At 48.0% G+C, this 21,415-nt stretch overlaps 2 protein-coding genes across 2 annotated transcripts; both read right to left on the bottom strand.

Moving 5' to 3' along the window:
• Positions 1-708: 708 nt before the first annotated feature.
• On the bottom strand, positions 709-7,833 carry LOC134029582 (vomeronasal type-2 receptor 1). Its single transcript, XM_062473750.1, is given in 17 exon segments — positions 709-1,060; positions 1,062-1,100; positions 1,102-1,191; positions 1,193-1,226; positions 1,754-1,953; positions 2,213-2,454; positions 2,605-2,800; positions 3,027-3,187; positions 4,142-4,265; positions 4,539-4,766; positions 4,877-4,997; positions 5,256-5,446; positions 5,604-5,729; positions 5,881-6,072; positions 6,265-6,507; positions 6,733-7,024; positions 7,447-7,833. Coding segments are annotated over 17 exon segments (2,883 nt in total). The 5' UTR covers positions 7,689-7,833; the 3' UTR covers positions 709-898.
• A 1,268-nt stretch (positions 7,834-9,101) lies between these two features.
• gmps (guanine monophosphate synthase) lies at positions 9,102-21,101 on the bottom strand. The gene is made up of 16 exons (XM_062472730.1): positions 20,753-21,101; positions 18,731-18,903; positions 18,113-18,227; positions 17,871-17,968; positions 17,246-17,349; positions 16,464-16,657; positions 15,364-15,529; positions 14,967-15,118; positions 14,635-14,808; positions 14,425-14,530; positions 14,227-14,342; positions 13,905-14,030; positions 12,821-12,936; positions 12,130-12,260; positions 11,405-11,577; positions 9,102-11,209 (listed from the first exon to the last, which is right to left on the bottom strand). Exons 1-16 carry the CDS (start codon positions 20,777-20,779, stop codon positions 11,108-11,110), a joined length of 2,073 nt encoding a protein of 690 aa, XP_062328714.1. The 5' UTR covers positions 20,780-21,101; the 3' UTR covers positions 9,102-11,107.
• Positions 21,102-21,415: the final 314 nt, after the last annotated feature.

Raw genomic sequence — 21,415 nt, 5'->3', positions numbered from 1 at the left:
TATCACCCGAACTCCTCCTTCAAAACGGCGTTTTGTGAGAACTAACGTAACTAGGCTACATCCCGGATGTTGCAATTCAAATATTTTCACTCAAACGTTTGTTTGGAATTTTTTGGATCTGAATTTTACTGTTCGAATTTGAGCAACCTGAATTTTTTAATCTGAAATTTCTATTAACATTCTAGTAGCAGTTGAAGAAGAAAACAAACAAACAATGGTGATATCTGAGAATCCAATAAATGTTTATTTTCTATGAAGACATTCACAGTGTGGTTTAACTTACATTTTTCACCTGTTATACAGAAAGATGGTTTCTAGAACTAAGATGGGAAGGCACATGAAATCGACAGTAGCTTTCCAAAGGATGAACACAGAACCAAGACTTCCCCCCCCAAGTTTACCTACCCTATCAATCACTTTCAACTGACTACTAGTCTGATCAATCAAAAAATGTTTATTAATTGACAAAATATGTATTGCTATCCTAAGAAAAACTTTAGTTATTTTCTTAGAAATTGTAGATACATTTTGCTTAACAGTACATACCGCAGCTAAGGATGTATGTAAAATGTAGTTTACTTCCTGAGAACTGAAGGTTACTCCCACTGGCAGGGTGCGAATTCCAGGTGGGGCTTGGGGGGGTTTGACCCCAAAAGAGGTAAAAAACAACAGGTCGGTTGGGTCGATACATTTTTATATCGTTTCTTACCTGACAATCGTAAATATGACTTTACACCCTGGAGAAGAAGTTGACCCCCCGATTGTTATTATTTTTTATCCCCCCGATTGTCATTGTATAATTTGCACTCTGCCCACTGGTATGAAACAAACAAAAACCAATGAAGTGTGAGTCCTTGATATATATATATGAACGTGCGTGCCGTTATCCTAACCCTAGTCATCCAGGGGCCACTGCAGACATGGTGGTGGCGTTCATTTCCGTAGCAGTGGTGGTCAGCGACGCGGAAGGTACCAGTGGAGGAGCCGTCCCGTATCTTGACGCTGAGGGACGAATCATCTCCTCCGTGTTGCGCTCGGGCTTCACCAGCAGTACATAGACCCTTGGGCAGGAAGATGCAAGCTAGCAGACCGAAGCTGGAGGGCCAGGATGGCGAAGATCTGGACGGCCACCATGAACTTGCCTCGCGTGCTGAGGTAGGCAGGCACGAAGGAGATCCACACGATAAAGAAAAACCAGCATCCCGAACGTAATGCCCTTGGCCTCACTGAAATCAGAGTTGAGGGGATTGTTTTTTATACCCTTAAGTTTGGAGTTGCTAGCTAGCTACCGTTTCAGGAAAATAACACGCTATTGGGGACCGTCGAAAATATTTAGAACTCACTAATCTAAAGGTTAGGTTTGGCGTAGGTTGCTAGTTATTGTTGTAGTGTTCAAATAATACAGGATACACCTGTACAGAACAATACTAGCATGCTAACACAGTAGGGGTGGGGGAAAAAATCGATTCACATTTCAATCGTGATTCAGTCTGCTAGCGATCGATTTCTTTTCATGTTGTTTTTTTTTTTTTTTCGGAGAAATCGTGAATCGATTCTTAATTGAATCGTGACCTCAAGAATCGATTCAAATCGAATCGTGAGGTACCAAAAGATTCCCACCCCTATAACACAGCTTTGTCGACTAACTGCTAAATGTTACCTTAACTTCTCGCCTGCTAACAGACATTCTAGCTGTGACAGTGGGTCAACGGTTCGATCTACCGAAGGCTAGCTCTGCTAGCTAGGTAGCTACCTGAAGTGGTCTTCCAGTTTCCGGGCCACGAAGGCGAAGACGAAGGCGATCAGCGCCAGAAGGATGTCGTAGGCGAAGATGCAGCAGATGAACACGATGGAGCCTTCGTCACACTCCAGGATGATCTTGACGTTCTGTGCCGCGGTGTTCTTCACCGGGTGCGGCGGGAGGATGATGAGCCACACCGTGCACGCTGCCGCCTGGGTCAAAGGTCACCTCAGGTTAACTTCCATTAAAAAAGGATCCAGAAAACACCATGAAGAAGATGCTAAGTGATGTTTTCATGATTTCAGACGGTGTTAGGTGAGTTTCATAACGGGCATTTTTATCAGGAAGTTACACACATAAACTAAACGTGCCTACAATGTCATACTTATACAGATCCCCATGGCCTGTTTACATTGTATGCATTGGATTTGTATGTCCTTCTATGGAGAACGGCAGCACTGTGTAATTTACTTGTATAAGCGTTGCCACGACACACATCGCCCTCTGGTGGGCAGGACCGATCGGGTCGACGTCAAGGTTGCCGTTGGTTGCACTGTCATTGTTGTTGCTGTTGCTGTTGTTGCTGTTGGTGACGATGACGTCGGGGCCTGTGTTGGCTGCGGCAGCCTCTGCGGCAGCTTTAGAGGCGGCCTTGGCCTTGGCCCTGGCTGCCTTCAGGGCTCTGGCCCTCAGCATCAACACCACCGACTTACCTGGTGCAGAACAGACATGCCGGCTCATTACCAGGGATGGAGATAGAGAGATGAAGAAAGCAAGAGAGCGATGGAGTGTTGATGAACTAGTCATAAATCTTGCCTTTCACACACACATACACACACACACAGGCTCAGTCTCCTACCCACCCATGATGGAGGAGAGGCAGAGAGCGAAGCCCAGGGCCAGAGCCACCTGGCTGGTCATGCAGCTCCAGTGCTGGGGCTCCCCCAGGAACACAATGGAGCACAGGAAGGTGACCACCAGGGAGAGGAGCAGAGAGAAGCTGAGCAGGGCATCGTTGGCCTTCACCAGAGGGGTGCCCAGGTGTACCAGGAACACCACCTACGAAGACAGGAATCAACGGGGGACTAGAGTGTGTTTGTTTGTGTGTGTGTGTGTGTGTGTGTGTGTGTGTGTGTGTGTGTGTGTGTGAAAGTGCGTGTGACTTCTGCAAAGTTTGTATTTGGTGTGTGTGGGTGGGACTTGGAGTATGCACCTGGTGTGTGTGTGTGTTGTGTAAGGAGAGTGTGTGTATGTGCTTGTGTTAGGAGTGTGTGTTGTCACTCACGGCGACAGCAATAGTGACCAGCGCTCCGAAGGCAGAGATGGCTATGAGGGTGATTCCAAGAGGCTCACTGAAAGCCAGGAACTCGATGGTCTTGGGCACGCAGGAATCACGGGCCTGGTTGGACCAGTAATCCTCAGTACACTGGATGCACTCTCTGGCATCTGGCCACAGAGGAAGGAGAGAGGACCGTCACGGAAACCTCTACTAGTCAACCCCTCTTACAAATCAGAACACACAGCTCATCTGCTCATTCCATGGTCAATCAGACTTAGTTGAACTAGTCTGTAACTTATATTTAACAGTGTGCGAATACATGCAGTGATGGGGGGGTGCAGTGACGGGAGGGGGCAGTGACGGGGGGGTGCAGTGACGGGGGGGGCAGTGACGGGGGGGTGCAGTGACGGGGGGGGCAGTGACAGGGGGGTGCAGTGACGGGAGGGGGCAGTGACGGGGGGGTGCAGTGACGGGGGGGGCAGTGACGGGGGGGTGCAGTGACGGGGGGGGGCAGTGACAGGGGGGTGCAGTGACGGGAGGGGGCAGTGACGGGAGGGGGCAGTGACGGGGGGGTGCAGTGACAGGGGGGTGCAGTGACGGGAGGGGGCAGTGACGGGGGGGTGCAGTGACGGGAGGGGGCAGTGACGGGGGGTGCAGTGACGGGAGGGGGCAGTGACGGGAGGGGGCAGTGACGGGGGGGTGCAGTGACAGGGGGGTGCAGTGACGGGAGGGGGCAGTGACGGGGGGGTGCAGTGACGGGGGGGGGCAGTGACGGGGGGGTGCAGTGACGGGGGGGGGCAGTGACAGGGGGGTGCAGTGACGGGAGGGGGCAGTGACGGGAGGGGGCAGTGACGGGGGGGTGCAGTGACAGGGGGGTGCAGTGACGGGAGGGGGCAGTGACGGGGGGGTGCAGTGACGGGAGGGGGCAGTGACGGGGGGTGCAGTGACGGGAGGGGGCAGTGACGGGAGGGGGCAGTGACGGGGGGGTGCAGTGACAGGGGGGTGCAGTGACGGGAGGGGGCAGTGACGGGGGGGTGCAGTGACGGGGGGGTGCAGTGACGGGAGGGGGCAGTGACGGGGGGTGCAGTGACGGGGGGTGCAGTGACAGGAGGACAGCGTACCGGTGGAGTTGCTGATCTCTCCGTCGGCACACGGGAGGCAGTCGAAGCAGCAGACGGGCTCCCCCTGCCGGATGCCCTTCCTGGTGCCCGGCTGACAGCTCTCACTGCACACGGAGTGCGGAGGCTGCAACGCGGCGTGGAGACGAGGGTGGGCGTCAGTGGAGCGTTCAGAAACGGAACACACACTCACAAGCGCACTCGTGCACAAACGGGGTTGCAGCTACACATTTCGGGCCCCGTGAAGAGATTGCAGTTTGCGCCACCCCTTCCTTCCTCATTTTGGTTATGTCCGCTTTTTCTTTAAACTATTGTTCATTACAAGCTCTCCAGACACACACACACACACACACACACACTGACACACACAGCTGCTGTTGGATACCCTTGATCATCTCACCTCCATCCTTTCGTTGCTCCAGACGATGGAGCCGTTGTTGATGGTCATCCGAGCCTCTGGGGGTGCTGTGCCGTTGTACTGACCAATGGACACGTAGGAGATCTCTCCGTCACCGTCGATCTGCCAGTTGAGGATGTCGTAATAGCCGTCCACATCGCCGTTGTTAAAGACTATGGTCTCTCCAGTGTGAGGGATAGTGACGTTCACGTTCTTTAGATAGTACATCAGCTGGAGGAAAGAGAGGAGGAGGAGCTAGAGAGGAAGGCATATCTGCACGAAGAGGACATCTTTAAATGGGACTCTTACACAAAGGCACACACACGCACACACATTCTGACCTGCCAGGGTTCAAAGTTGCTGATTTCAGCACAGCTGTTATTGGTGAAGGGCCCCTTGCCCGGCTCACAGTACTCCAGGTTGTGCAGGGCTTGGGCCACGGTGTACACTGCCTTATACACACTGCAGAAACACCAGACCATCACCACCACCATCACCACCACCACCACACTGCAGAAAGTGTGATGACGTACTGCAGACCGCCTTAGACACGCTTCCCCTCATCCTCAGTGTGGAGTGTGTGTGTACCTGTATGTGATGCAGTGTTGAGTGTGTGTGTACCTGTATGTGATGCAGTGTGGAGTGTGTGTGTACCTGTATGTGATGCAGTGTGGAGTGTGTGTGTACCTGTATGTGATGCAGTGTGGAGTGTGTGTGTACCTGTATGTGATGCGTAGCTGGGACACATCGGTGTAGGTGTTATTGAGGCGTTCCAGAGATTCCTTGCCAGTGCACAGCCCTTCAGGCAGCCCCCTCACAGTCCTGTACAGGGTCCCGTTGCCCCCCGCCACCCTGGCCAGCTCCTTGGCCTTCTTCATAGCCAGCCCATAGTCCAGCGTGCAGTTGAACACCTGAAGGAAACACACAAACATACTACATACTACCAGGGCGTCCTCTTCATAGTTCTGGGAAGGTCAGTTAGGATGCAGGTCTAGTGTTGTGTCGATGGTGAGTCGGGGATCTGGAGGACATCACAGACGTCCAGGTGAGTGGTGATGTTGTACACACCTCCTGCCAGAACTCCTCTGAGAGGGAGTGGTCGTAGGGGTCCAGGTCCATGAGGTAGCGCTGCAGGCCGGGGATCTCAGCGCGCCGCAGCCCGAACCCCAAGGTGCCGCCCAGCACCGAGCTGACCTGCACACGCACACACATGCACACACACGCACAGCGTAGTTGAGTTCCTCTGAAGAATGACCCCTCACTCTCCTCACCGGCTTCTCAGCCAAGGTCGACCCCTCACCTCGCCTTCACTCCCGACCCCCCGTGTGACCCCTGCCCCCCTCACCCCGGGCTGGTTGATGAGAGCGGAGGTGACCCAGGCCTCGCTGGCCACCCAGGTGCGGTTGGTGACGTTGTGCCGCAGCAGCTCCTGCACCAGGGGACTCAGGTCCACGTCGGAGGAGAACACCACGATGATCTTGGCGGTGGACTCGACCACCACGTCCACGATCCGTCTGATGTCCTCGGGAGAGCTCACCTGGCGGAGGACGGAGGGAGGCGAGGAGGATTCGTGAAAGTGTCAAACGCACGTTGACCTTGATGTTTACAATGAGGGTTCTGCCAGCGAATGAAAACGAGGAGGGAGAAAGAACACGCGTGGTTTGGCGAGGAACGAGGGAGAAACCGAGGTGGAGTGGGGGGAAAGACTGAAACAGTAGAATCTCCTCACCTTGGGCAGAGTCTCAGAGAAGGAGATGCAAACCCCTTCTTCCTCCACCTGCTCCTTGAAGGCCTTGATGCCGTACTTGCCGTAGTCGTCGTCCGCGGCGATGGTGCCCACCCAGGTCCACCCGAAGTGCAGCACCAGGCGAGCCATGGCCTCCGATTGGTGGACATCGTTGGGGATGGTCCTCAGAAAGGTGGGGAACTGAAACTTGCTCTCCAGGGCAGAGCAGGATGAGCAGTAACTCACCTACAGGGAGGAGAGGGGGGCGAGAGGGGAGGGTATACACTCAAAATAATCATTTAAATGTCCATTTAAAAAAAATAACTCTCCATCTTGCTTCATTAGTAGTAGTAGAAACATGTAATGTCCTCTGAGACATTTGTGATTTGTTGTGTAGCGCAGAAGACACACATTAAACACATCAAACAAGTACATCAGGCTCTCTCTCTCTTTCTCTCACACACACACAACCTGTGGGAAGTGGTAGAGCCCCAGTATCCTGGCGGTGGCGATGGACAGATCGGACCCCCCCGCGCCCACCAGGGCTGCCAGCGGTGGTCCAGAGCCACAGCGGTAGTTGGGCACGGCCTCTTCCTGCCCCGTTAGGTAGGTGAGCGTGCCCTCGACTGCCTTGGAAATGGTGAAGCACGAGTCGTAGATAACGTATCCCAGGTCTGTGTTAGGAAGGAGGTCTTTCCGCTTGTTTATTTCATCGATGGCGAAGAGCATCGTTTGAGTCCAGCGGAACGTCCTGAAGTTGAAACTGTTTGAAAGAACTATGGGTTTATTCTCGTCATCCGAGTTGTAACATAAAATAACCACTAGAGGTCGCTAATATAACTTTTTACTGAGTTTTTACGGTTACAGGTAGCGCAATACAGAGGACCCATTTACAATCATTGGTGTTGATGAAATGTATTACATTTATTTACATCATAGGCTACATCATTCCCTTTACAACACGGATGCCAACAACCGTAAATATTGACCTCCGTAAGCCTTATAGTTGAATGTGCGAGTGGATGGAATTATTTTAAATAGCCTAATCACTCATACATATTAATAGGCTAGCCTTTCATTTTATTTTTTACATTACGATAAAGGTCTTACCCCACATTTAAATATTAGGGTATTCTGCAGTGATGCAGGTTAACAAAGGGCACCATGAAAACAGTCTCTACTCACCCCTCGCATCCCAGGGACAGGGGTACGGACGAAGTGTTTGTCGGGGTTGAGGCGATAGTCTGGTGAACGGCAAACATTCCCCCAACAACCACCTTTTTCTTCACTATATTTGTGTAACCGTGAAGGTTGAATTTGGCCTTCAGTTTGCAGCTAGACTGCGCCGAGACAGATGCGTAAAAGTGAAGAAAGGCGCATAATCCGAAAAACAACGGACTTTTAGAATGTATACCAGTAATATCCATGCCCTGGTTGTTGTTGAAGAATCAGGGAGCTGGCACCGTGAACGACACAAGAGAGAATAGAGAGCTGCTTGTGTGACAGGTGCCTTCACCAGGCCTCTGGGGAGTCCTACTGCACAAACTGCAGAAAACAGCCTTCAACACACCATGATTGCCCTCCCTGATTACTGTGTAGGCCTATTTGCTTGTTCGATTAAACAGCGCCTCGTTTAGCGTGTGAAACGGGAACTACCGAGCAGTCTGAGGTAAGCAAAATTAAGGTCAAACAATTGCGTGACCCCTGACCAGTGTCTGGACTGGATTAGAAATATAGCCATAACTTGAGGCATTTACTGTAAATACAGCTGTGTGTTGAGAACGGTTTCATAGAACGAGCTAAAGACGCCATGACGGTTAGAGGCGCGAGACAAGCCCGCACTCCAGCTCCTTTTGCAGTCTAAACATGTCGGTAAACTCCAAAAACGACATAAAAAATACTAATATTTTAAAATGTGGGTCGATTAATTAGCTGTACTGAGGCTGCTACATAACAAAAACCGCCACGGGCCATAGTAAATTGGCAATTGCGTGTGGCGATTCCCAGGAGCAATAAGCTTGAGTGATCAGTGGACTTAATTGTTGCATGTATCTTATTAACAGTATAGATACAGTATCTACCAGTGCAGGGCCTCTTGGGTCGGGTGTGTTGATGAGTGACTGAGCTTGTCTCCGCTTGTTCCCCAATCAGCAGGGGGGTGAACACCTGAACCTGACCTGGGAGGTCCCCAGCGGGGAATGGTTGCTCACAAACAGGGCCCAATCAAATTCGTTAAAGTCGCTTTTATACAGGTGTAATTAAAAATGCCAATTGTAATATTCTCTGAGATAATTTACTGTTCCCGCCAGTACCGGTCCTAGCACATTTGGCGCCCTAGGCAAGATTTATCACGAGCGCCCCTTTAAAACGTGTTTGATACGCTAGGGCAGGGGCGTTTCTACACGGGGGCCTACAGGGGCCAGTGCCCCTGTAAAAATGTCCCTGGCCCCCCCTGTGCCCCCCCCTGAGCTGACTGAATAAAATAAAAACATATTTTCATTTTATTTTGTACACGTTTTTCTTCTTCTAGTAGTCATCATGAAACAAGGAAGGGACATTGCAGCCTTTTTTGCTCCAGTAAATAAAAAAGTGAGAAACATATCAAGGTATTGAGAGAGCTGAGGAGCTGGAAGAGGGAGAGCCAGAGCCGTTTGTATGATTTTAATGTAAAGCTAAATTCAAGTATTTAATGTTTAAATATCATTTGTTTCCGTTTTTTAATGTGCCCCTCTGATTAAACACTGGGCCCCCCTTGGCCCCCCCAGTAAAATTTGTCTAGAACCGTCACTGCGCTAGGGTAGCCTAACGTTCATAGCAGAAATGTTAAGACAGACACTGCAAAGAATGCTATGTAATTTATTCAATCAACAAAAGTAAATTATATCACACAAAAAGAAATTCAACGTGGACTTCTTTATTAAAGCTCAGTTTTTCATTATACAAATTTCCGTTGAAACTGCATGCGGTGGCTTGGTTTGAGGCACGTTACTAAGGGTAATGAGCATCGAAACAAACAACAAAAATGGACATGATATATAATTGCATAACTTAATCTTATTTCAATATTGCAATAAAATTGAACTACAAAATTAAATGTCTAATAAGCTTAAGCTGTTGTTTTCCAAGTAGACATATGTATTTTAAAATACACACGCAAGAAGGCAACACAGAGGAAAAGACTTGACGGACAAAGTTGCAATTAAGACGGTTAAAGAAACAAATTCAATTTGCATTGGATATTTTGCCCCATATGAGGAAATAAGATTGTAAGGATGAGAGGTGCACAGACAATGAGAACAGATGCATGGTACTGATTTAATCACATTAAGATGTATTGTATAAGGACTTATGGTTTGTGTGTGGGATCCTGAAGACAACAGCCCTAGTTAAACCAGTGCCCTGGGCTTGCTGTGGTCTAGCCAGGCTGTTTAACAGTTTACACAGAGCCAAGTTATTAGGTGGGAATGCCTTGCTCCTACAGGAGTCTGGAAGTGGCAAAACTTTCAAGATGGGATGGTAGATAAAAAGACTAACTTTGACACTGCGGAAAGGGATACTTGCTGAAGGTTCCATGTTAACTTCTGAACTGAAAGTACTACCTTTACCCTACATGTCAAGAAAGCACCAAGGCTTTATGGGTCGCAAGAAAATGTGCAAAAGTTGCTCCTACACCATGTAGACGTTGCCAGATGATGGAGGTGACAACAAAGACGAAATTCATACAATTATGGTTATCGTTTCTACACTATTTTCACATTTATTCTTAGGTCGGTCCTCATATCATTTTTGTTCATCTTAAAAACCATATATATTGCAGCATGGAACTATTTATTTTATCCCCTGCTCAGGTGAGTGAGTCCAGATTATTTCATGTGTAAAAAAAAAAAAATAATAAAATAAAATAAAAAAAAAAGATTACAAAAAGAAAGAAAGAAACAGGCACATAACAGGCCAGCCGCCATTTTGGGGCCTCCTGTACAGTTGCACATCTGTGATACTTGACCACTCATCCATCTGTTGACACCTGTTCAAATAGAGCTTAACAATAAGAGTTTAGCTTCACAAAATATGTCTCTCAACTTCAGAGAACCCATATTGGACAACAGAGCTTCTCTACATTTGGCAAAAACAATGTCAACAAATTGATCACATAGGTTTTTCTGATTAATGATGTTGGACAGGCCACCCTGCCACTCTGCACAGTATACAGGTGCAGAAGAGATGAAGATGGGTCGAAACTGACCTGGGGAAAACGAGTCTGAACTTGGACTACAATTAGAAAAGATTCAAAAAAGGCAAAAGCAATAGATGACACTTTTAATCACAGGCCTGTATTTTTGTATTTTTTCTTCTCCTTGTCATATTCAATTTCTTATTTAATTCATCTCATCTGAGGCACACCGTGTTCTGATTCACTTCCTAACCTTCCTGACCTTCGAACTTTGACCTTTAACGGCTAGCTTCTAAACAGGAAGCCAAGCTTCAACTCCAAAAACAAGACAAAATAACGATGCATTGTCGAGCATGGATCCAGAAAACGATGCAGTCATCATGTGATCAAAAATAACAATATTACAACCCCTCGTCCCAACGACAAAAAGGTGATGGAGGGGGCTAGCAAAGTAGTGGCTTCATGTGTGCGCTGGTCACAGTACTGCCTGCCTTCCATGGGAATGTTCTAGAGAGGAGGGTGGGGGGTAGAGCAGGCCATTGGAGTGTTGGGGGGGAGGGGGAGGGTGGGGGTGAGGATTGGGGAAAGAGGAGGGGAGGAGGATGAGAAGAGTAAGCTAGGAGCTCAACGGCCCAGGCCCTTCTACCTCAGTCCTCCGTGGAGTTCTGGTTGGTTCTACTCCCACTCGGTAGTGCCCGGAGGTTTGGAGGTCAGGTCAAACATCACTCTGGAGATTCCTGGGATCTTCTTGATCTCATTCACCATCTTGAGTACCACCTGGCAAGAAACAGACAGAGCAAGACATGTAAGAAGATGAACACAAACATGCCACACACTCTCTACAGGCTATAGGATTATTAAAAGCAAGATGCCAATGGGTTACGTTAAAACCTCTGAATATAAACGTATTGCTTTAAGGCGAAACGCGTGGCAGCAAAGTTAAGCGGCGTGGTTGTGTAGGCCAGGCCGTACCTCTTCTGGGATGTGGTTGCCAGGCGTGGCAGGGATTCCGGTCATAAAGTCGCTGGTGATGAAGGTTCTGACAACCACGGAGCGTCGACAGGACGGCTGTTTCTGCAGGGGGTCTCTGTCAAAGTGCAGCGGGGTCAAAATGATCGGCATCTGACTGATCTTCCCAGAGTAGCCTGGAGATTAAGGGGACAGGAGGTAAAAATAAAAAGTGATGAGGAGTTCACACAGTGCAAAGCTTTTCTATAAAACATGGAGCAAAACAACAATATATAAAAGGTGATATTGTCGCGTACAGAAAGAAGAGATCAAACTAACGATTCTCATAATTGGGCTAACGGTGTGACTTAACCGACCATACAAATGTTTACCGGTTAATACTATCGGTTAAAAAGTGTTGTGAATTTAGCGACAATGTCGCCGTAGTGACAAAGAAAAATAGCATTTGGCGACTAGAGACAAATCTAGCAACTTTCTGCTACTTAGGCCATCTCCATTATTGTTGTTGAGCAGCAGCAAACTAAATTGTATTTCCGTGTTGTCCAGCCAGCGCAGTCGGCCCTCTCAGATTCAATGTGTTTTCGTTTTGTTAATCGTTTTTTGTTCAAAAATCTACGATTAATGGTTGTTAACAGGAGTCGGTTATCGGTAAAAAAAAAGTTCGAAAATGAGCATCACGCAATGACTCCTTACCAGACTCCCTGAGGATGGAATGAGTGATGCCTTACCAGACTCCCTGAGGATGGAGTGAGCGACGAAGTCAGCCTGACGGAGCGTGCTGAGAACGCCCGTGGTCAGGAAGGTGGGGGTGATGTCTGTGGGAGGCTCCTTGACGTGAGACCCGAACACGTACACGACCCTGGAGAGAGGGGGAACAAGCTCAGGTCAGACACTCAGCTGGAGAGAGTTGTGTGTGCTTCTACATTTAGCAGAGGCTTAATCCAGTGACTTACGAACAGTGAACAGAATCTCTGGGGGGTGTGTGATGCATGGGTTGTGTGAGACGCAATGTACTGTATTTAATATTTTGGAGGAGGGCTTATCTAGCTGTCAGTGCTTTTAAAATTGCGAATCTTTACATTGCAGCTGTATTTATTTGGTTATTTATTGGTGCTGGATGATATGGTTGGTGTGTTTTTTTATTTCCCGATGTTGTGTTGTGTGTTTTAAATTTGTTTGTTGATGCCCGTATTGGCCAGAACCCCCCTGCAAAAAAAGATTTAAATCTCCTTTTCCTGGTTAAATAACATTTAAAAGAATTATGCAATGCAGAAGAGAACTTGACTTTATTTAGGCTGAGCTGGATTTGAACCCAGCTAATAATGGGCAAAAGTCACATTAAAGGAATAACGCCTTATCGCAGTGAATCACCAAGAAGCTTGTCTGTGTCTGTGTGTGTGTGTGTGTGTGTGTGTGTACCTGTTGATGGTGTGGCACATGCGCGGGATGAGTCTTGCGAGGAACATGAGAGAGTCCCAGTGTGGAGCCTCTTTACTGGTGACGCCACACACATAACTGTAGGAGCGACAGTCTCCCTGCAGAGGGAACCAAACATACAGTCAAGAGACTTACAACCATTACGCACATTTCTGCATCAGACAGACATAAGAATTCCCCCTTGGAGTAGCCTTTTGTTGATTGACAATTTTTTCAGTTTTTCTATATTTGTATTTTTATTTATTTTTTGGTCGACATGATTGTTTTTATTATTATTCGCACTTTCTTACTTTTAACCTGTAGCACTTTGAGATTTTAGTTAATATAAAGTGCTTTATGAATATTATTATTATTATAAGTGTCAACTTTTCCTTCATAAAAACGTAAAATAAACAAACTATTTTAGCCGTGATAAACTGCGACTACCTCCCACACACCCAGAAGAGCAAAACAACGCGTGGGTCTTCTCTGCGGTTTGGCCTCAGGTCTGGATAGGGGTGGATTTGGTCCTTTTTAGCTTCAGACAGGAAGTCAGTGAGAGTGGAGTGGGTGGCTGGAATGGCCTGTGTCACTGTTAGCTAGCTGGGCTCGGTCACAGGAAGTAAAAAGTATGTGTGGAAGATAGGACCGACGGTCATATGTTTATGTGAGGGAACTGGAGGGAGGGAAAAACTAGTTCTGGAGCCAAACCACAGTTTAACTTTATGTATCCCACAGAGACAGAGAGAGACAGAGACAGAGAGACAGAGAGAGAGAGAGAGAGACACAGAGAGAGAGAGAGAGAGAGAGACAGAGAGATAGACACAAACAGAAAAAACATTTTCAATGGGAAGGCTGTGGTGGGGAAGGGTGTGCCTCAAGGGTGTGTTAAGAGTGATGAGGTGGTGCTAAACCAACAGTAGGAGAGGAACATTCTGTTCTGTAAACGCCACTGCCAGTTAACCTTAGCACTCTCTCCACAACACCCGAAACCCTAGCCAGCTAGCATCCCAAAACACGCGGCCCCCTCCCCCCCCCCCCCCTCCCCCCTCGCGGTGGCGGTAGGGTTGACACGCGGCAATCTTACCTGCACTCCAACTGTTTTGATTGGCAGGAGGAAGGCGTTGAGTGAATGAAGGCTGGTGATCTGCATGAGCTTCTCCTCCTCATCGTCCGATATACACGACTTGACTCTCTGCAGCAACGTGTGAGGCTGGACGGACAGAGCGAAGGAGAGGCCCACACGGAGAGAAAGAGAAGAAGAAAACACGGTTTAATCCATGATTAAGTGCATGCCTGGTCAGAAGTCTTAACCAGAGGTCCATTTGAACTGACAGGGCCTGAGGACTGACTGACTGACTATCTACAACTCTCAGCCAATCACTGTTGACCTCAAGGTGACCCCTGACCTTTTTGACACTGGCAGAGAAGTCTGTGATGATTTTCAGGATGTTGTTGGTCTCCGCAAAGTCTTTGCAGATGTAAGGCTCGTCTGCACAGATGACACGGATGGCAAGACCAGGACCTGCAAGGGGAAAGGGCTTTTAGTGTGAGCGTGAGATAGAACTTCCTCAAAAACTCTCAATGAGTGTGTGTGCGGTCCTGACCAGGGAAGGGATGTCGGGAGACGATCTCCTCAGGAAGGCCCAGCTCTCGGCCCAGCGCCCGGACCTCATCCTTGTGGAAGTCCTTCAGTGGCTCGATTACCTTTCCCTAGGAAGGGAGGATGATGGCGGATGAGTCAGCGAAAGAAACATCTAACGAAAGGTCGAATGATTTGGGAGTGTGTGTGAGTGTGTGTGTGTAGGGGGGCCCACCTCATCTCGGAGCTTGCGTATGAGCTCGGTGTCGTTGTGGTGCGTCTTGATGACCTCAGCCTTGCCGCTGGCGAGGACGGACGCGCTCTCGATGAGGTCGGGCCTCAGCGTGCCCTGAGCCAGGAACACCTCCTCCGGCTTCAGGTTCATCTCCCCGATCACCTCATTGGCCACCTGCACGTGCCAATCATCCCAAAGCAGGAAGTCAGATTAACGGTGACGACGTATTGGACAAACAAACCAGGCGGGGCAAAAGGGGGAGACAGGAGGGCAGAGATGGAGGGTAAAGATGTCACTCTGAGGACAGGGAACCACCGGGAGGTTCTTCCTACCTTGACGAAGGTGTCCCCGATGATCTTCCTCTTCTCCTCTGGGTTGGTGGTCATGTTGAGGGTCTTGCTGATGCGTTTCCGTGGCGTCCGGTCCTCCTCGGAGATGGGCAGGGTGGTTGTGCCGTTGTAGAAGGTGTGTGCAGCGTTCACCACTGGAGGGAGAGAACACCAGGAGAAAGGTGAGATGGACAAGGGAAAAGTTCTTAGACTTCTCTTTCTTTTTTATACATGTTCTGCCTTTTTTGTGGCTTTATTTGATAGATAATAGTTACAGAGACAGGAAATGTATGGGAGAGAGAGCGGGGAAGACATGCAGGAAGGAGCCGGAATCGAACCCAGGCCTCTGTGTTAGGGGCCTCAGCCTCTACGGTCCGTGCTTCATCCAGAACACACTCACCTTTCAGTTTGATGCCCAGTTTAGTGAGTGCCTCCTCCACGCTCTGGCTCTCCCTCTTCCTCATGAAGCCGTTGTCGATGTGCACGGCGATCACCTGCTCCTGAGGCAGGGCCTTGTTCAGCAGGGCTGTGCACACCGTGGAGTCCACCCCGCCACTCAGCAGCACCTGGGGGGGGGGGGGGGGGGGGCAAACGGAGCACGAGAATGTCAGTCAACAGAGCGAAGGACGGGATTGGGTGAGGGTAGGGACAGTTGAATGCCAGAATTTGTTGTGGTTGGGTACGCTATTGGTCGTGCCAGTTCATTACATTTACATTTAGTCATTTAGCAGACGCTCTTATCCAGAGCGACTTACAGTAAGTACAGGGACATTCTCCCCGAGGCAAGTAGGGTGAAGTGCCTTGCCCAAGGACACAACGTCATTTTGCACAGCCGGGAATCGAACGGGCAACCTTCAGATTACTAGCCCGCTTCCCTAACCGCTCAGCCACCTGACTCTGAGTTCAGGGCTGTTGGGTGGAGCACAAAGGGAGCCTGGTTTAGAGACCTGTTCCTAACACTATTTTTGTGTGTGATCCTCTCACTCCATGACTCCCTTGAGAAGGGGCCCACTTTGTCAATGTTTCCATGTTTCAGCAGAGAGGGGTTTAATTGGAGTGTTTAATAGCACAGTTTATCTCCCTGCTCCCTGTTTGGCTTTGTAAGTTCTGTAGCCGCATCGCTCGCATTCTACATTTAAGAGACAGCTTAAAACCTACCTTTTTACCGAAGCATTTAAGTAATTTTATCTCAGAAGGGTTTTACTACTTTTATTAGTTATATTATTGTTTTTATAATTTGCTATTTCAATTATTACTTTTATCACTTGTATTATTGTTTTTATTGATTTTATGTAAAGCACCTTGAGCTTCAATTCTTGTATGAAATGTGCTATATAAATAAAGTCTTACTTACTTACTTACTTACTACGGAGAGACGATTACTATACACACAATTCTAATCTTTACATAGAACCCCCATGCCTGCAAACAGGTTCAAGTTCCTTTGATTCCCACCGCAAGGCAACTTAAGACACGTGAACACACACTGTGGCTCCTCACCAGCACTTTGGACTTGTCCACCTTCTCCTGGATCTCCTTGATGCATGACTGCTCGCGGTTCTGAACGGTGAAGTTACTTGTGCAGCCGGCGATCTCAAACAGGAAGTTGCGCAGCATCTCCATGCCTCTCTCCGTCAGGTCCACTTCTGGGTGAAACTGGGTTCCGTACAGCTTCTTCTGCTCGTTGGCAATACCTGCAGGCACACAGCAGGGGGCAGAAGGCAGGGCGGGGATCGGAGAGGTTCATAGACTGTATATCACCTTAGATAAACGTAAGGGTTAAGATGGGGGGGGGGGGATTCCCGTCTCCAACCCCCAGGGATTCCCTACAGGGACTGTCCACACTGTCCATAGATATATATAAAGGGTAGATGTCTCGTCCGCGTTGCCGGACAACGGAGTCGAACGGGACCATAACTTGCTCAATTTTCAACCGATTTTTAAACGGTTTGGTTTGTTATGAACATCAGAGATGTCGTTATGCCACTGCATACTTCTATTCTATTTTTTTTTTTTATAACATAATTATTCATAAGTCAGCAGTGGCATAACGACATCTCTGGCGTTCATAACAAACCAAACCGTTTGAAAATCGGTTGAAAATTGAGCAAGTTATGGTCATTTAAAAAGTACATGTAGCATCAACACTATATTATGGGTGAGCGAGTTGACTGTAGCAAGATGGCCGCCATGTGCGGACGTTCTAGACTCCGCCGTAAGACATCTAGTCTTTATATACATCTATGGGGGATTCCCTACAGGGACTGTCCACGCCTCCTTACCAGCGATGATGCTTCCTGACTGGGCTACCACCTTGAAGCCGTCGGCCACTTTGTCCACACTGTCTCCATGGGTCAACAGCACTAGCTCCTCCTTCTGGAGGCCCCTGAGAGGAGAAAAGCAAGGAGCACACACTGGGGTCAGACTGAGGTGTGTGTGGGTGTAAAATGTCTGAGCGTCTGGTGAGCGTGTGTGTGTGTGTGTGTGTGCGTGTGTGTGTGTAACCACAGAGAGTGCTTCTGATTTTAGCTTTTGGAGTGTTTGTGTGACAAGAAAGGAAAACGTGACTGGGACGGAATTTTTCTTCAGTTTGCGTAGAAAGCGTGTAGCTCAACTGACCAGAAACTCTTGTTGCCATTCCCTCTCCAACTCTTCTCTTATACCATGTCCCCCTCTTGATGTGGTTAGGGTGTAACCTTTCTAAATTAGTCTATTCCTTTACCAACTTGTTCCATGCTATGACCTTAAATATAACTGAAACACAAGTAACTATGGGTCTGTACACGGTTAGAGTGGATGTTAGTTGTGAATGAACAAAACCAGTTTGAAGAGACTGTCAGCTACAGTAGTAGTCTGTGGGGGAGAGGCGATGACTGTGTTTTAATAGGAGCAGCTTGACAAGCTCACCTGAAGAGAGAACAGGAGCTGTCCAGCCCTATGTTGAACACCCCGTCCTCTCTCACACTCTTTCTGTGTACCGTGCCACCAAAAACTTTATTCATCATCTGGAGACGACAAAATAGACAACATCAAGACATTAGTTCAGGTTTAGTTGAGAATTTGTTTCTAGACACACTTGATAGCAATTTGGACTACAAAACTATATATTTACTAAGGTAACCCTGGTTTGTTTGTGTGTGTACACATACCTGCATGCCATAGCAGATACCAAGGACAGGCTTCCCAATCGTAAAAATGGCAGGGTCGAACCAGGGGGCATCTTCTGCATACACTGAGTTGGGTCCGCCCGAAATAATGATAGCCCTGGGAGAGTGAGGTTAGTAGCAAGAAAGAGAGAAGCAAGAGAATGTTAAAATAAACCAAGAAACCAGACAAAAATGACACAATGGAAGCAAAGTGCAAAAGACTAACTTCACAGATACAGCTTGTGTGTGTTTGTGTGTTCAGAGCCCGTGTTTGTGTGTTCAGAGCCCGTGTTTGTGTGTTCAGAACCCGTGTGTGTATGTTCTGAGCCCGTGTTCGTGTGTTCAGAGCCTGTGTGTGTGTGTGTTCAGAACCCGTGTGTGTGTGTTCAGAGCTTGTGTGTGTTCAGAGCCCGTGTTCGTGTGTTCAGAGCCCGTGTTCGTGTGTTCAGAGCCCGTGTTCGTGTGTTCAGAGCCTGTGTTCGTGTGTGTTCAGAGCCCGTGTGTGTGTTCAGAGCCCATGTTCGTGTGTTCAGAGCCCGTGTGTGTGTGTGTTCAGAACCTGTGTGTGTGTGTGTTCAGAGCCCGTGTGTGTGTTCAGAGCCCGCGTCCTGGCGTCCTCACCTGAAGCCCTGCTCTCTGATGGCAAAGGCCGGCGTCTCTAAAGGGAGGATCTCGGAGCGGACAAACAGCTCTCTGACCCGTCTGTCGATCACCTTGCCATACTGGGCCCCCGCGTCCAGGATCACCACCGCGCCCTCACACGACCCGTTCTGAGGCTCCGTGCTGATCTCCAGCTGAGGAACACACACACACACGTTTACACTCAGAGCCACAGTGAAGCACCATGCAACAGGTAAAACTGATTGGATACAGCTCTGTCACTACGAGGTCCATGCTGAAAGGAATGCAGATGGACATCTACACACAAGGTCCATCATCATCAGTGTATAACACTGTAGTTGTAACTGATTTAACTACTTGTACTCGCTGTAAATTATATTATTGTTGATTGCTTTCCTACAGGTAGACTCTTGCACTTTTGATGTTCATGTTGTTTAATTTGTAATTTGTTCAACTCCATGCTCTTGTGTTTCTTCCCATTGGCACTTATTTGCTTATCACAATGTATGCTCATGTTTTGGCTACCCGCAATGTTTTTGGGGCCATCTCGTTGTTTATGATCAGTGACCTATGCACTTTTTGTAAAGCTCTCTCTTGGAAGTTGCTTTGGATAAAAGCCTCTGCTAAATGAATAAATGTAAATAACAGCACCAAGTCACAAGGCTGTTTCACTAACTACACCACATCTGTTGCAGCAAGACCTATTGACTGTATTCTTTTGTGGCTGTGGCCCCTTTATTAAACACACACAGATTCTCATGACGGTGCCAGACTCTTCCATCTTGAAATTGAGGAATGCGATTGATTATAAGGGTAACGCAATTAGGGACACGTGAGCTGCAGAGCTAGGGGATATGTGCGATCCATCAGCATGGTCAGTCACATGAGCAACAGTCACACACTAATACTGAATATGCAGAAGATCAGGTAACCTTCCATTTACAAGGACTCGAGACACCAATGTAAGAGTGGGGCAAGGTGTTTATATGTTTACACTACGTTAACAGTGTTGGCCAATAGGTTATTATGATGTCGCCAACAAGAAGTATGAGGTCTTTCAAATTTATGCGGATAGAACCAGTATTCTTTAACTGCAATATCCCTATCCATTCTCCCAATCACCTCTCATTGCTACCCAGCATTCAACTCTTACTTCACGGAAAGTGCAACATACCCCCACGTGGTTTGTGTGAAACACTTGTCAATTATATCAAAAAACATCTGACATTCACAACTGAAGACCACTCCACTGCGTGGGACAGTGATGATGTTCAGAGTAAGGATAACATGCTGCTGCTACCATCAACAACCTGACGTTTCAATGCATGTATTCATAGTTCGTGTCCAGTCAATGTATTGTAGCTAGCCAGCTAGCAAGCATCATGACAAGACAACATAACAACACATCATTATTCACGACCAAAAATACTAAACGGTTAGCGATTTGGGTAGGTTTCTAAGACAACCTCAAACATAGCCTCCAGCAAGAAACCTCGATTGTGTCACGCAAGAACAGAGCTACAAAAGTTTTATTTCCATTCTGTCATTGCATGCCATGCAAACGAGCATTCAGTCGCTCTGACTTTATTGATGCTAACTACTAGCTAGCTCCACGCGGTGTAGCAATCACCGGCGGCTAGTGTGAGTAGCCCTGGCTAGCTACTAGTACAGTAGGCAAAGGGACGGAGCCAGCGAATGCTGAACTTAACGAGCTAGCTTAGCTCAATATCTGTCTGACAATAATTCTAGTTGCTATATGCAAATCCGGAACAGACAGTATACAAGCTACCAGTTAATGATATGCCTGCAGCTCACACAAGACAGGGCAACAGGCATGCGGAAAGACACAACCCCTGCATTCTGCAAGTTAGCTGGAAACACATAGGCCGTAATTAACCAGGGACTATCCCAGCGTCCAAGTCCCGACATCGGGCGACACAACTATCATCCAATGCAGTACAATTGCCGTCGATGTAGACGTAGCTTAGTATGTCACCAATAAGGTTGGCCACTGCAACTAACCTTGCTATCCCCGTTGCACAGAGCCATGGATAACTGTAGAGTGTGTAGTGGAACGAACTCTCCCCTTCTCGATCGTCCAGATATCGTGCGTAGCAGATAGAGCGAACCAGACACTGGGTCAGCGCCGACTACTGTCGTAAACGGTTCGTGCTACTTTCACTGCGCCGGTAATAGTGTATTTCACTGTCTCTCCAAAGAGAATAAATTCTGCGTGGGAACTGAATTTGCCTATGTATTTAGGTTCCAAGGGAGGAGTTAAAAAAGAAGTTTGTGAACAAGATAGGAGGAGTTTGACCCTGTTAGAAACATCCCTGTCTGCAATTGCTGCATATCTCCTACGTAGTTTTATTTATTTATTACATCTAATCATTATAAGTTAAATGTCCTCATTTTTGCTCTAAAGTAAAGAAAAATACAATTATGCCCACAATTCTGGATCCATAGTAGGCCTACACGTATGGACTGCTTCCTTTTACTCTGATGTGACAGAAACATGGCACCTGACCTCCATGTTCCCATGGGGCCCCTCTGCCCTGAAACTGTCCTGTCTCTTTACTGTGGCGGAATACTGAAGGTGGTGCATAGAAGGGTAGTAGTCATGGTTTTTACCAAAACACGTCTGAAAATATTTAGGAATACAAATTTTCGGGCAAAATAACAAAT

This window comes from Osmerus eperlanus, chromosome 11 (genome assembly GCF_963692335.1).
Source record: "Osmerus eperlanus chromosome 11, fOsmEpe2.1, whole genome shotgun sequence".
NCBI classification, from domain to species: domain Eukaryota; kingdom Metazoa; phylum Chordata; class Actinopteri; order Osmeriformes; family Osmeridae; genus Osmerus; species Osmerus eperlanus.
The sequence above is the reverse complement of the archived record's forward strand: the minus strand, read 5'-3'. Positions and strand labels throughout refer to the sequence as shown.